This window comes from Ambystoma mexicanum, chromosome 10 (assembly GCF_040938575.1).
Source record: "Ambystoma mexicanum isolate Mex_15411 chromosome 10, UKY_AmexF1_1, whole genome shotgun sequence".
Taxonomy (NCBI): Eukaryota; Metazoa; Chordata; class Amphibia; order Caudata; family Ambystomatidae; genus Ambystoma; species Ambystoma mexicanum.
This window is the reverse complement of record NC_090932.1, coordinates 896,502,706-896,518,296: the sequence shown is the minus strand read 5'-3', so window position 1 is coordinate 896,518,296 and position 15,591 is coordinate 896,502,706. Positions and strand designations below refer to the sequence as shown.

The following is a 15,591-nucleotide window of genomic DNA, read 5'->3' as shown; positions in this document are numbered from 1 at the left end:
GGTGCTCATTGATGGACCTCGGAAGGATGAAAGGCTGAGTTTGGCTCCGCCGGGATTCGAACCTGCGTCAGCAGACTCTGCACCGATGTCAAAGCGAGCGCTCTACTCGCTGTGCCGCTTGACCGGCTAGAAATCTAGAAATTTCATAACATCATTATTGAATAAAATGTGTGCAAATCCCACCTTAATTCATCTGGTTAATGAATCAATTAAAACCATGCAGTATGACTGGTGCGTGAGACTTCGTATGGGGCACATAATATCAAATCCTACGTTTCAGTGTGGTATTCCAGGGACAGTCGTAATTGTAACGCGGATACAACAGGTGCAGACTGTTTTGTGACACTCCCTTATGACTACTCCACATGCAGATCACATGCTGGACACCAGAAATCAGTATGTATCCTCTGCTTACTTGTGGTCATATTTGTGGTCATACTTTCATGATCTCCGTGTTCCCCAACTCAATTATTCTTCTATTTTGCTTTTAAGTAACATCAACTTGAAAACAGTTAACAACAATGCTGGTCTCCCCTTTTTCCATTTACCACCCTCCCCAAACAATACAGGTTATCCACATTTCCTGTCGTTCCCACCCTTCTTGGTTTCCGGTCCATATGGGGTATTCTTCTGCTCATGTATGTCACTTTCGTTTTACCACTGGGCACTGGTCTGAGGTCTCCTCAAAAGGATCCTCTTCCCGACCACAGGGGTCCTCATAGAGTTCTTCAGGTTCTGAGAATTCTAAATCCTCTTCCTGGGGGAATGTACTGGAAGGTTTTTGTACCTTTGAAAGAGCAGGGCAGGAATCCTCCTCCTGAGGTCTTTTTGTAGTAATACATTTCTCAGAGAATTCAACAAACTTTGAAAGTTTGTCCCTATAACCTTCAAACCTAACTCTGGTCCATAGAGATGAACCAGAGGGGTCTGGAGGGGGAAGGGCTCTTCTAGAGGACAGGGGTTCTTAGAAGGTCAAGATTTGTCAGTCATAGCCTTAGAGAGCGGCAGTGACCCTTCTGAATACTCTTCTGATGTTTGGACGTGTCTTTCGATTTATTTGCAGCCGAAACAATGGCTGCAAGACTCTTGCGTAGCTCTGGTGGATCAGGGAGTGTTTTCGGCGTGCCTTTCGGCTTTGTCGAGGATTGCGGCGCTGCCGAAACTCTTGCCGCTGACTTATGAGGCGCCTCTGCACTCTTGTATTGTTTGGTGCTGATGCCCTTATTGGTGGAATACCCGGACGCATGCCGTATCGACGGTTGCGGGAAGGGCGGCCGATCATGAGGATCGGTGGGCGTTGTCGAAACGTCCGACGGCCCGTTGGCATCTGTAGCTTCCTCGACGAATCCATCGAGGGAGCTTGTGGGGTTGTGTGCTTTTCTTTTTGTGGTGCGGGTGTGTCCCTGTCGCTGGGATGTTGTCTCCCCATAGCAGCACCGGTGGCCTGCCTATCGGGGCCATCGACGGGCATTTGGGAAAGTGGTGGTTCCGTGGGGAGGTAGATGGCCGCCCCATCGCAGCCATGACTGCCCCTTGAATCCTCACCACTCGAGGCGCCTGCGCCGATGGGGGAACCACTCTTGGCCTGCATGGCATAGCCCGCCCACCGCTTCGTCCACTGATCTTTTAGTGTCTTTGGACGAAAAAGTTAGCAAGACTTGCAGGATCACTTGTCGGGATCATGAGGCAGACACTTGTTATACTTTCGGTGAGTGTCCTTCCACAGGTATTTGCCATTGCAGGATGGGCAAAACTTAAAAGGAGTCCTCTCCACAGCTGAGGTAAAGGGTGACAGCAAGACCAGAAGGGAAAAGAGGGGGTGGGGGAGGAAATGCATTCTACAAAAAAATCAAACCCCTGGGCCCCACTCTCCCTACTGTATAGGCCTGGCCGGAGCGGCGAGGCCACATGGTCGACAGCGTAGACCGGAGCACCAGTCACCAAAATCCCCATGCGTCTTCGGCATAGGATACAGAAGTAGTCGTTGATGATGAAAGGTCGAAGACTAAACGACCAACGATTGTGGACAAAGAAGTTATCATTTTACAATGTACGAGCTCCGCATAGGGCGACAAGCTAGCTGGGTGGAAAAAAACAATCTGAGGGACCTCAACACGTGAGGGATTTTGGGTACACTACACATCACGTTAGGAATAGTGTTACAAGCACGCCCATGTCAACGTCCCCCATTCGATCCACGAAAGACAAGATGCAATACTCTGCTATTACCACTAGATGTCGCACTATATGCACAGCATGTGATTCTAAGCAGATTCACAAGCATCAGAAAAATATCTACCTTATTATTATTACAACAGACAGTGCTAGCACACTACAAAATACAACCCATCCTGTAAAGGAACACAGAGGACAGACAGTTTCACGAAGGAAAGGGATGCACTCTGGATACTGACAGGAGGGTAGTCGGTAAAGCAATCAGTCTTAACTGTTCAAGGTTATTTGGTTTCAGCATCAAGAGAGCAAGGGGCCGTAAATGTCACTAAGGGCCTTCGGAGAAGGACCAGGGGGACAGAACCACAATTTATCTGGTGCTTGATATGATCTTGATGCTCAACAGCGTTGAGTTGGTTCCAGGATGCTTTTGCAGCTCCCGAGACAGAGTTCTAGATGGGAGACAGCGGAGGGTATCAGGCGGCAGGCAGTTCGGCAAGTGAGGCTGGACGGATGTCTGCAGGCAGGCTTACACAGAGGTTTGGGGTCAAGAATCAATGTCTGTGCTGGTTGGACGGATCTGGAACGCTGGTCGAGGTGTCACGGACAGCGTTAGTGTTTGCAGCGTGACAACAGTCAGTGGTGCAGCGGGTCGCGATTCGAGGGATCGACTGCCTCAAAAATGTCCTTAAAATATGGATACTGGTTGTGGCAGTCCTCCTAGCTGTTTCATAGGGCTTATCTCGTCCATTAAGGCAGGCGGCCCAAAGCTGGGGAGAGTTCTTGCAGGCAACAGCCTTGTCCTGTGTTCAGAGACTCTCTGGCACTTCCCACCTAGGAAGCTTGCTGGCAGAACCTAGCCGGGCACGCTGTGGGCTGGGTAGGGTACCGGTTCTGGAGCTGCTGGACAGGTCCTCTAGGTTGGCATCTCCCTCTGTTCCCTGGGAGATGTTTAGGGGAGGGATCTTGGTTTCCTCTTGGAAATCCTGGCCTTCCTTCACTGGCGGAAGCTGTAAGGCAGACTGTACCTTCAGCCAGGGTCTAAATGAGTCGTCCTTCTTAAGTCTTTCGAAGTCGTCGGATGATCTGCTAAGTGAGGGTCTCAGCCCTCTTTTAAAGCCAAAGGGGCCCCAACGATTGGTGTAGGCTAAGCCTACCTTAATGAACCAATCATGGGTCCCCACCAACAGCCTTCTGTTATGCGTGAGGTCATGACCAGAGTGCTTTGCAACAGGAAGGTAAGGGGTGACAACATGTAATACTAAATCCCACGCATCTTCCTGTCTGTTGTGGATCAAAGTGTCTGTCTGGTTAATTGAGCTCTCTGTGGCTCCTGATTAAAGCGTAGGTCTCCCTTGAAGTTTGTGGTGAGAACAGACTTTCTGTCTCAATCAATTCACATACTTCTTCTCTCTGAAAGGGGTTGCCTACTGTAAACAGTTATCTCAGACATGCCGTTCATTGCCCTTCATACAGAGGGGTGGGAGCTAGCTTCAAGTTGACACATTGCATATCTAAGAGGTGTTGGGTTTCCTGTCCCCTTTTGTCAGCTCTGTGATCAGGCAATTAACTCTCACCAGTATGTTCTGCCACAAGCAGAACTTAGACAATAGAGGGGGCAGATGTATGGAGCCTTTGATATTTTAATTAGGCTGGCCAGGTATTGCCTTCCCCCTTCCTGAGCTGCTTTGATGTACCCATGGCTGTCACATTCCAGCTAAACGTGACAGGGTGAACTGCGCCTGTAGCCGGTGTCCCCCAGGGGTTCACATGACTATGTGTTTGTTGTGCAGTGAGCAGAGAAAAATGTATGCGGATTAGCCCCACACATTTTCTGAGGTTGATCTCACATTGTTCATTTTAATTACAAAAGCGTGCACTCTCTGTGTGGATGGTCTAATTCCTCACACCTTCCCCTGGCTTGGCTTACACTTCAAAAAGTCTTCAAACAATCATTAATTCTCGGTCTATTGGGTGTGGCTCCCAGACAAGTGTACTTCTCTTGTGTTTTTTGCTGTAGAGTTGATTCACTATCCTGCCTGCTACTGTGACTATGAAGATGACATGGGTTACATTCCATAACATGGTAAGGGTCCCAGACTCGTGGGATTCTGTCCTCTTGGTGCTGCAGACCTTGTTCACTATTCTGCCGGGCACTGGACTATGAAGATGACTTATGTTGCTCTTCATAAAAGGGTGTGGGTCCCTGACCTGTGTTGGGACACTTTTCAGCTCTCCTGAAGAACAACCTATTGAAAAGGGCTTGCCATTGTTCTTCAGTTAGTCAAGGGCTCTTCTCTGTGCCCTCGTGGCCCTGCTGCTTTCCTATGTACTGCAGAGGCTCAGCAACGCTTGGTTCTTCACTGGCTGCATGTCTCCTGTTGACTGTGCATTCCAGCTGCCTCTTGTGTCTGGACTCCTGCTTCTCCACAGCTCTGGTCGGTCTTTCCACGGCAGATCTGTTAGGAACAGCACTGCTGGCGGGGCAGCATTCCCAGCTGCAAGCTCCTCTATTCTCCACTCTGGTCGGCTTCCGTCTCATGGTTCCACCATGAAGGGCTTCTCTCCTCTTCCTAGTTTCCCTCTTCAGCAAAACTCAATCAGGTTTCGGGAAACACTAGACTGATCATTCAAGTTCTCATGAGTGCTCTTTATGCTTCTGCACTTCTTCTTTGTCCCAGTACTGATCTTGAGGTCTTCCAGTGAGCCAATTGGTTTCTCCCTCATCACAGAACTTAAGGGATACAGGTCCCTTGAGGAGTCCACACTCTTCCTCGTCCCAGTACTTCTTTATCGATAGAATGGCAAAAACATATAGGAACACTAGGGAAATTGTTGACGGAGCGGGGTAGGAAGGTGTGTTAGGGTTAGGTGGGCTATGGGTATACCATGTTCTCCCCAGGTAATCACTAATCCAATAGGGGGCTTCCCTCCCCATGAGATCCACCAGCTGAGTACCACCCCCATGGTGACTATCAGGTAGTATCCTCACATTCCTGGCCTCATGGGAAGGGGCTCCCCGTAAGGGAGAAGTGACGACACCTGGGGATTCATCACACTGCTTTTCTGATCTTTATTAAGCTTTGCCCTGCCGATGGCAGATGCTCCACACCTGGGCTCCCATATAGTATTTTTAGGGGGGACTTCTCTCTCTCATCAAGGTTCATTCTAGTTTTGTATGTGCTTTTGTTGCCCATCAGCTCAATTATTCTTGAATGTAAACCTGCAGGAGGAATTATTTGATCTCCCCTCATGACAAAACCTTGTTCCTCGTCGCCACTTGTAGTACTTGCTTTATTTTGGATTAAAAAAGTAAAACAATTTGTATTGGTTTCCTTTTGACACATGGCATACAAACAGTAAACACAACCAATAATAAACAACGAATCCAGTCTATATAACTATCCAAAGTAACTATACTCTAATACTACCACAGACCCCCCAAACCCACCCTGGTTCCCACCCTCCGGTTTGCCTCTAGCACTAGCCTGTGTCATAAGTTTGCTTACCTCACTGTGGGCATTAGCCCATACACAGTGTACAATCAAAACCATCAATGACCTTCACCTTAACATATGGCGTGCTGGCTTCCATAACGGTCTTGGTGGCCTCCGGAGCGTATAGACCTTGCACCAGGGATATCCATGCAGATACCCCGTCAGCTGCTAACGGGGGGTCGAGGTGCATCGCCCATCCGCCCCCCTTCCCCTCCATACCTCAGTTTTCGCCCGCGCCCATTTCCTCAAGTCTCTCCACCAGTCTTCCACATTAGGGCCCCTCAGCGTTTTCCAAGCCATTGCTATTCGGCGTCTGGCCAAAATATATGCCAAATCCTTCATTTTAAGAATGTGCCTCACTCCCCTCGGGCACGGGAAACGACCGTGCAAGCACACCACTGGTGAGAGAACATCTAGAGTCAGCCACCCCTTTACAGTCTGGCTGCCACACCACCCCAATACCTATGCACCATGGGGCACTCCCAGAACATATGTAGTAGGCCTGCCTCTTTGGAGTTACACCTCAGGTATAATTGTTAAATCTGTAAGGGGGGTCAGATAAGCTCTATGGGCCTCATTACGGGTTTGGCGGTAGCCATGCCGCTATTGGCGGCATGGCTGCCTCCAAAACCAGGTCCGGGTTCCCTGAATGGGGGATAACCGGGCCATTCCGAGTTCGGAGGGCCCGGTAATTCCTCCCCCAGGGAACCTGGGCCCAGACCTTCCCCATTCCCATTGAGCCCCCATAGGGCTCAATGGGAATGGGAGCGGGAGCTAACAACATCATCACATTTTTCAAAAATGTGTCCTTCTTCTCTTTTTACGCAGGGTACTGGACGTGGCCGTAACCCCGCCCTCCTTAGCTCTGCCCAGCGCATCACCCATCAGTCCTTTTCTACTAACAGAGAAAACCTATTAGAAGGGACGGCGAGCAGGCGTATGGAGGAAGGGGGACTATAGACTAGGAGTAAGGTAGTCACTGCGGTGAGTAACTTTATTATACTCCTACGTCCCGTCCCCTTTCCTCCATGCTTATGGGTGATTCCCAAGAACTCCTCACAGGGATTACGGGTGGATGGAAACTCCTTACTGAAACAGGTTCCTAGCACAGCTTGACCGAACTGAGCATCAGCCCTGGAGCTATGGTCGAGACAGTAATGTTTACAAAAAGCCGATGGGGATGCCCACGTAGCCGCTTTCGCGAAGGCCTCCCAGGAAACATATTTTTGGAAGGCAACGGCAGCAGCCTTGCCCCGCACAAGATGAGCATGAATTCCCTTTGGGGCCCGAAGACCCTGAATGGTATACGCCTCAGAAATACAACGGGAGATTCTTGCTTTTGAGGCCGGCTTTCCTTGCGGATTTCCGAAGGTCACAAAAAGCTGCGAAGAGTTCCTAAGCTCAGATGTTCTGTCCAGATAGAACTTAAGGGCTCTTCTAACGTCTAGGCAGTGCAGAACCCTTTCGGCCTCTGAGGCCGAGTCTGTAAAAAAGGCAGGCAATTGAATTGACTGATTCAAATGAAAATCAGAGACCACCTTCGGAAGAAAGGAGGGATTCGTCCACAGGACAACCTTATCCTTATGAAAAGTAAGGAAAGGATGCTCTACCGACAAGGCCTGAAGCTCACTTACACGTCTTGCCAAGTCACAGCAATCAAAAATGACACTTTCCACAAAAGGTACTTAAAACTGACAGCAGCCATGGGCTTAATAAGCTTATGACACAAGGCTGTAAGGACCACATTCAGATCCCACCTTGGATGCAGGCTGAGAACAGGAGGTTAAAGATGTAATAGGTCCGCAAAGTGTCTTTTAATGACCGGATTCGTTAGTGAAAAAGAGCACTGGTCAGTGGACAGGTAAGCGGTGACAGCCGACAAATAAGTCCTTCAAGACAAGACATGAATGCCTGATTCTGCCAGATGTGAGACCAAAGACAGAACCATGTTGATAGTAGCCTCCCTGGGGTCCAGCTGCCTAGCTAAACACAAGTGACAGAACCATAGCCATTTACTCCTATACTGAGATCTTGTCAAAGATTTTCTGGCCGCCTGAATAATGCGCATGTTATCTGAGGACAAAATGAAACTCTCTAAAGATGTGAACTCAGGCACCTGGCCGCCAAGCTGAACGATTGTGGGGAGGGGTGCCACAACTGCTGATTGCTCTGGTGAAGCAGATCGGGAACCAGTGGAAGCTTGAGTGGCGGACACACTGAAAGAAGCTGAAGCTCCAAAAACCAAAACCTGGCCGGCCACCATGGGGCTATGAACAGGAAGGAGCAATTCACTGTGTTCCTTAGCTTGCAAAGCGCCCGATGGATCAGAAGAAGGGGCGGAAAAGCGTAGGCCCTAATGTTGTGCCATGGAATTTTGAGAGCATCTCCCAAAGAGGAGGCTCAGAGGCCGTTTCTGGAGGCATATGGAGGAAGCTTCCTGTTTGTCGATGTTGCAAAGCGCTACACTTCTGGAGTGCCCCAACAGCGAAAAACATCCAAGAGGATCTCTGTATTCAGTTACCACTCGTAGCTGACCACTGCTCGTCAGCTGAGGGCATCTGCAGCGACATTCAGCTGACCCGGGATGTTTCTGAGACATACTAATAGCCAAATTAGCCTCTAGAAGAGGAACCTCGACAGAGCCGGTAGTATAGGAATTACAGTCAGCGACCTCACTCTGTGCCCCCTCAACAGAACCGGTATCACTGCAAAGACGGAACGTTGAGGAATCCACCTCACAGACAAGACCTTGACAGGTCTCTCAGTTCTGTCGGTCACCTTAGCCTCTGAAAGAGGAACCTCGGAACAGAGTCTGGATACAGCTCCCTCAAGAGGGGCCTCAAACCATGGTTCGGCACAGAAAGCCTCTACAGAGGCCTCAGGGTGAACCCCGGTGTCTGCATGGGAAGCTCCAGACAAGGAGACCTCGAAGCAAGCTCTGGTACCCACTGCCTCAGTAGAACTGGGCTGTTCATTAGCACCCACTGGAGGGGCCTCGGATTGTAATCCGATGTTGGCAGGCCCCTTACGGAAGCCCTCAGAGAAAACTCTGGTATCTTTTTTAGGCCTGGAAGGCACCTCAGGGGGAACCTTGGTAATAGAGCTTATGAAGCCCCTCCCGGACAGGGAAGGAGTCCCCCGGTCGGTCAGGGTACCCTAAAAACTAAAGAACTTACCGGCAGGTTCTTCTTTTCTTCGATGAAACTCTGAAAATGCGTTGGAGGAACGCACTGAAAAACCTCCTCCCACCACTCCAGACGATGTTGAAGTGCCCGGACCAAGAGGGAATCGCAGTAAAAACACGAGTCCCACCGATGATCCGGACCCAAACACTCTAAACAAAGAGGATGGGGATCCGCCCTAGCGAAGCGTCGCTCGCAAGAAGAACAAGAAGGAAATTCTAAATGAACCGGCATTGACGGACAACTACGCGACCGCCAAACCGGAGCAGGAGAGAAGGACACTGGAAGGAAAAAATCTTCCAAAGATGCAAGTGCGCCCAGCCCCGACCGCGCAGAGAAAAGGACTGATGGGCGATGCGCTGGGCAGAGCTAAGGAGGGCGGGTTACGGCCATGTGCGGTACCCCGCATAAAAAGAGAAGGACACATTTTTGAAAAATGTGATGCTTTTTTACAAAAGTGCTCCGGCCCCGTCCCACAGTATGCAATGTCCCATAAGTATGGAGGAAAGGGGGCGGGACGTAGGAGTATTGTTTTATTTCAGATTAACACACGTTCATTATTACGAAGCCCCACCTTATTCAGCCCCACTCACATCTCGTAACTCTCACCAACTGACCTTCACTCTCTCATGCTTGCATTCCACATTCTGGCGGACACGTATATATTGATAATGATACCATAACCCCATCACAATTGCATCATAATATAACATTTTACAATTCAAATGCTGATTAGTATCATGAAGATTCATGGAAATGTACAAAGTGTTATTTAGCTTACCTGTTCCAAAATTGTTATGTTGGATTTCAAAAGCTTGAAGTCTGGCATTTATCATTAATAGAGTCAAATTATTCCCCAAAGGAAATCTCTGCTTGGAGTTACACTTGTAGGAAGTCCCCAATTTTGTTTGCATGAGAGTCTGCTTTGAAAGTTGTTCAACATCTGAAAATAAAAAAAATATTAGTAATGCGGGAATCAGTTGCAGGAAAAGCTAAACACATGTTCTTTACTGTATGTGTTCATGTTAACGAAGAGTAAAATGAAATGTACAAAAAAACAGAACCGCCTGTCAGTAGGTACCGCGTCGGTTTCCTAACATCTAGGCTTGAAGTAATGTCTTACAAGATATCTGTTGGGGTTAGTATAAGAGCACTTGGCTACATCATGGGCCGGTTATTGTATGCTCCGAATTGGGAAGAAGTAAATTTGATTTAGAACTGTGTATTTTGTTGTATTACAGTGATGTTGCTGTTCAACTGGGATTGGCAGCTGGGTTTTTAGATATATGGTTTAAGAGTTCTCTACTGCAGATGGATAGGCACTTTTTGGACCTCTGGTTTTCTTGACTACTAAAAGGAAGTTTCTTGATGTTGTGGAGTCCCTATGGGACATACCTGATCTAATGGGTAAGCGTGAGTTCTCCTGCTTTCTAGACTCTATAGGGCCTGATTCATGGAACATTTTCCTATGGGATTGCACCATTATAAAACACTTTCATGAATCAGGCCCTATATCTTTACTGCTGTATTTTAGGTTATCCTGATATTTCTTCTATTCTCATTTTTTTTGCTGTAGTTGTTGGGTGGTCCTGAAGATTATTCGGAGTGTTCAAAGGTGTTATGTCTTAAAATAGCCTATACTTAAAAGGTATGTTAAATAATGCCTCACTTATATGCCTATTAGCTTACGCTGGTGTGTTTACTTATTGTTGGATTTCTTTATGTATAGGTGTTACATGGGCTTTGAATTTTACCTGTATGGTACACTGCTTTGGAATGTTGAGGTCTGTTGAAGGTTTGGTTTCTTGAATCATAGGGGTTGAGACACTTGGCTTGGCATTTTACTTCACTATGTGAGCACCTGGGTGTTTGTTTTATTCTAATAAGCACTCTGGAGATGATGGAGAGATTCTAACATGGGTGTATAGGTTTTATTACTTCTTTCAATAGGTGTTCATTACTTCGGTCATTGCACTTGTTTTTTTCTCCTGTGTAGAATGTCCTAAAGTAAGGCAAAATAGGTAACTTATGCCTCACCTTCCTTTGCTTGTTTGAATTTCACCTCAAGTACCATCCAGGGAGGACCAACATAGATTCTGACAGTGCCTGGCACTTTATCTAGAAGACTGCATTCATCCCAGGGTAATCCACACTTGGACCCCCTGCTTTCTGTGCCCAGAGAGATGCTGCACCTCATAGATGATGCCAACCAAGGTAGAAACGTCTGTCTGACTTTGCTGTTGGTTCTCTTGTTCAGAGAAGTAATCCCTGGCATTTTGGTACTGTGGGCATTTGTGGGCAGGGCCAGACAGATAAGCAAATGCTTATTCCTCCTTTCATATGATACAGAGTGCAAACACATGGTTCTAGGACGTCCTGAGTTGGCACTGTGCAATAGAAGTTTTTATTTTGCTTTTTTCATTTTCAACAGAGCAACTCTTACACCTTTAGCAATTACCTGGGAGACACCTTCCAGTCCATAAATTGGAATACCCAGCATTTAATTGTCTTGTTTCTGAAAGGTTCTATGACTATCTTTATGGAGCCATGTGTTTACTGCCATACCTAACAGCGGGTGGGAAACACTATGGAACATCCCCAGGATGTCTGTACAGTAGCAAGATTTCCTTTGTGGTCGTCCAATGAGGGGATAAAGCGTGCCATGGGGCTATAACTCCCATACATAGAGAGTGTAATGAATGTGCTTGCTGGGGACACAGAAGTCTATTTCCAGATTTGTTGGGATAGCTGATAGAGATGAAAAGCTGAGTCCCATTCTGTACACTATGGCCAGGTGCAGGAGAAGAGCAGCACACTGCTGAGTTGTGCTGCCAAATGAAGTGCAATGCTCCAGAGTTCAGGACAAGCTGCAGGCCATTGCTGCTCCATATGACAGACCTCCCCCCCGCTGTCACAGTGGCGCGGAAGGGGTAGTCAATTTGCTGATTCCAGGATGAATCCTAGTGGGCAACGATAAGATTAGGGATTATTAATAAGGTTCACCGTAAGGGGGAAGAACTATAGACTGAGGCCAATGACTCTGACCGGATTCGCTGTTATCTAGAATACCCTGTGCACAGCCCCTAAAGCTACTCTTAGGCAAAGCGGCATTAAAAAGCGGTGAGTGGTTCCAACCAAGATACTCAGTGCTGATGGCAGGTGAGAAGGATTAGCTGGTGCTGGGCGCAATACTTCCCTGCTATATGCCTTGAAAGAAAATTTCTTTGTGCTTGCAGTACTATTGCCGCTAAGACAGTGTCATACGGCCAACATCTCCAATGCACCAGAGCCTGCACTCCCCTGATGCCCTACCAATGAGGCTGTTGGCAACATCCAGTCTTGTATGATGTCTGAATCAGATGCAAGCAGTATCGTGGGTCGTGACGCTCTACCGGATTCCCATACTCCCAATGGTTTGATCAGACACCATGCCAGGGAGGACTATATGTACAACTACAGGTGCTCATCCTGGAAATAAAGGACATGAACCAGAGTAGGAAGGACTCATGCAAAAACCTGCAAGATATGATGTGATGAATAAAAAACATTATCACACATGGGCCAGCAAGTGCACTGAAGAAAATGAATGGCAAATTGGGGGATTGAAAGACCCAAAATTCTAGCCACAGAACTTGATATGGCATTGAAGGAAATTCACAGATCAACTCGAAGGTCGAAGACCAGGAACAATGCTCATGCAATAACAGAGTTCGAGTTGTGGACATGGCTGAGGATTCTAGGGGCCCTGGCCTCCACACACACCTTGCCTCCTTTCTGGAGAACGACCTGATAGTTCTGAACATGGCAGATATGCCTACTGAAAATGGCCATCAGATTTGAACCCAAAAATCTGTCAAATGAGAATGGTGCAGCATTATGATGATAACATTCTTGAATTACATCACAAAGAGGCGATGATGAGGGCCCACAGGGCAAAGGGGGAAATGCAAAAGCTGGTTACCTCAATACCACTGTTTAATGATTTCTCAATTGTACTACCCAGATGCTGTAGAGAGTATACCAGCAGGAATAAGGTGCTGAGAAGGTACAATAAGCACTTATACTTGAGGCTTCCTCTACTTTTCACTCAAACAATCAAATCAACATGAATACAATAGTCTGAGAGTCCCTAAAACATTTTGTCCTTCCGATTCCATGATATTGTTACCCCCGATATATTCCATGATACACATCATGTCTGCCTCAACAATAACACATATGCCTTCCAGGGATTTCTCTAGAAAAGGAAACCAGCCCACCAAAAGATGAGACAATGGAAGCAGTTGTGGAGGGATGAAGCGACCACCAAACCTAATCAATTCTTGAGAGACATTGCAAGACCACTATCACTGAAACTACACATGGCTGCAGCTTAGCCTCCTCAGACTACAGACCTGTGAGAACACACCCCCAACAATCAGATTCCTAATCTGCATGTTTGGGTGGTATACACCTTAGTCCTTATGACTTCTGCTGATGTTCTGCAATTCTTTCTTTACACCATCTTGGTATTAGGGTTCAAAAGGAGTGTTCTTAACTAGTGCACTTCTGACACCCACCTGTGTCTCTATTTTACTGGACCTGCTTTAATAAGTGTTCACGGTCTTCGCAGACGGATGTGTTTTGCTCACCTTTGTGCATTGGCAGATCTGGCATGACATATTTTGAAGTTAGTGGTGCCTTCTTTCAAGAATGCAACTTTTGATACTTTGCTCCTAATGGTATGATCACGGGGGTGAGATAAGAGGCATAGATCAATGTGGTGAAGCAATGCAGTGAGCTATGTTGGGCACTTCAGTGATCTGAATGTCAACTGATATTACATACATGCTTATAGAGGTACATAGTGGGTACAGTACGGTATGAGTGTATGAGTCCGACTTTAACATGTCCTATGAGGTCTTGAAAACGAGTCACCTTGATGTATAGGGAATTAATATCTTTATCAAGAGGAGGCACCTCCTTAACTATTGGTGGGACTTCAGAATCGACATAGCATGTCTTTAGGAAACCCACTTCGGATGCATGGGAATACGCTAAGCTTTTTTCTTTAAAAAAAAAGGATTTTATTAGATCACACTGGTTTTAAAAAGTTTCTACATTTCATACCTTTTACAAAACCCAATGTCTCTGACACAACCCCGACAAGTGCAGTAAGCAAACAATAACTAAAATTCCGTCCAGAGTCATCATCCTCCCCAAGCAGGACCCTGACAGAAACATCTTATAAAAGATAACTACCCACCATAATTCAGTATGATACACGGAACAAAGTCAGAAATAAAAAATGTACTTCCCAGTTGTTCCATATCTTCTGGGGCTTTGAAAGGGAGCCGCTGGCTCTCACTATTTTGGCCTCCATAAAGAAACATTTGTCCATCCCTTCTATCCAAGCCACCAAAATCGATATATCGTTCACTCCCCATAAGGAGGCTACGTCTATCTTGGCCACTACCAATTCAGTGGAAACAAAGAATTTGTTGTATCTTTATAAAACAGACTCATCCCAGATGTTAAGAAGCACCAGTTTGGGACATATTTCAAGTAGGCTAGGTAAAATCAACCTATGTAAATGTCGCAAATGCCCATACCACCTAAAATAGACGTTTTAACAAAATCAATATGGTTAGGGTGTGGAGCAATTGGTCTAGACTTTGGTTGTAGTTCACCTAAAATAGAGACTGTAGGGAAAAGGGCAAATGAATGGGTCATCCCTACTGAAGATAACATTATAACGACAAAATCCATTCAATACACTCTACACATGGTTTAGCACATACAAAATGTATTTAATTCACTCCTACTTCACCTATCAATATTTTCTATACAATGCAAAATATTTACACATGTTAAAGTGCTGCTACCAAATTATGCCACTTACTATTGCACTATCCTTTCTTCTTCTTAAAGTGTTAGTGCAAGAGTTCGAGAACACATGACAATATGGCAAATACTCTGCCCCAGTTAACCTGGATCTGGGCACAGTTCCACAATCTATGATAAAGTGGTTTGAACTGTACTTAAGGAAATCTGCAAGAGATGCACACTTCATCATGGCTCCAATCTATTCTTCTTTCTCCAATGTACCCATGTTGGATTCCCAATTGTCTCTCCATTTTATGACATACATCAGACACTGTTATTGGAGCTCTCAACTATCTCTAAACTGCTTTAACTAAAGTGTTTGATATACAAATAAAGCTTCTTATCATATAAATGTATGTTGTCTCTCAACTCTGGAAGGACAAAACCTCTCCCTTAGAAATCATATCACCTACTTTCACTACAGCACAATCACCCAGTGGTACAACACTGCCAAATGTTTACTATGTATTGGGTTATCCCATAATGTGGCCATGAAGGTATCCTTTTTTAAAACATTTTTTACAAATGTTTTTATTTGATTGAACAAACAGAGTCAGATTTCACCATGTCATTACAATCATATGTATGTATACCAATGCAAGTTCCTGCCAATCCCAATCTCCTCGTCAAGCTTAACCTGTTGTCTCATAGTTCAATTTAGGTGTTATGTCAATGCGCGCTGCTTTCAGTCCCCCAGAAGCCCACTGTGCCAAACTTAATTCCCTTCGTGCACATTGAGTTGAGCGCCTCAGCATCAATAGCAAACATGGTTTTGGTCAATGCGTTCCTGGCCTCAACCCCCTCACTTGGCTCATGGCTTCCACTCTGCAGCGCTCTATGCCATGCTGCTGTTTCCGCTAATAACCATTGTTTCA

At 46.4% G+C, this 15,591-nt stretch overlaps 1 protein-coding gene across 1 annotated transcript in view; it reads right to left on the bottom strand.

Moving 5' to 3' along the window:
- LAMP3 (lysosomal associated membrane protein 3) overlaps positions 1 to 15,591 on the bottom strand; it is a 329,224-nt gene that overhangs the window by 19,648 nt on the left and 293,985 nt on the right. The window contains exon 5 of the mRNA XM_069618651.1: positions 9,633 to 9,794. Within this exon, the coding sequence (XP_069474752.1) occupies positions 9,633 to 9,794 (162 nt within the window). The remainder of the gene's footprint in view (positions 1 to 9,632; positions 9,795 to 15,591) is intronic.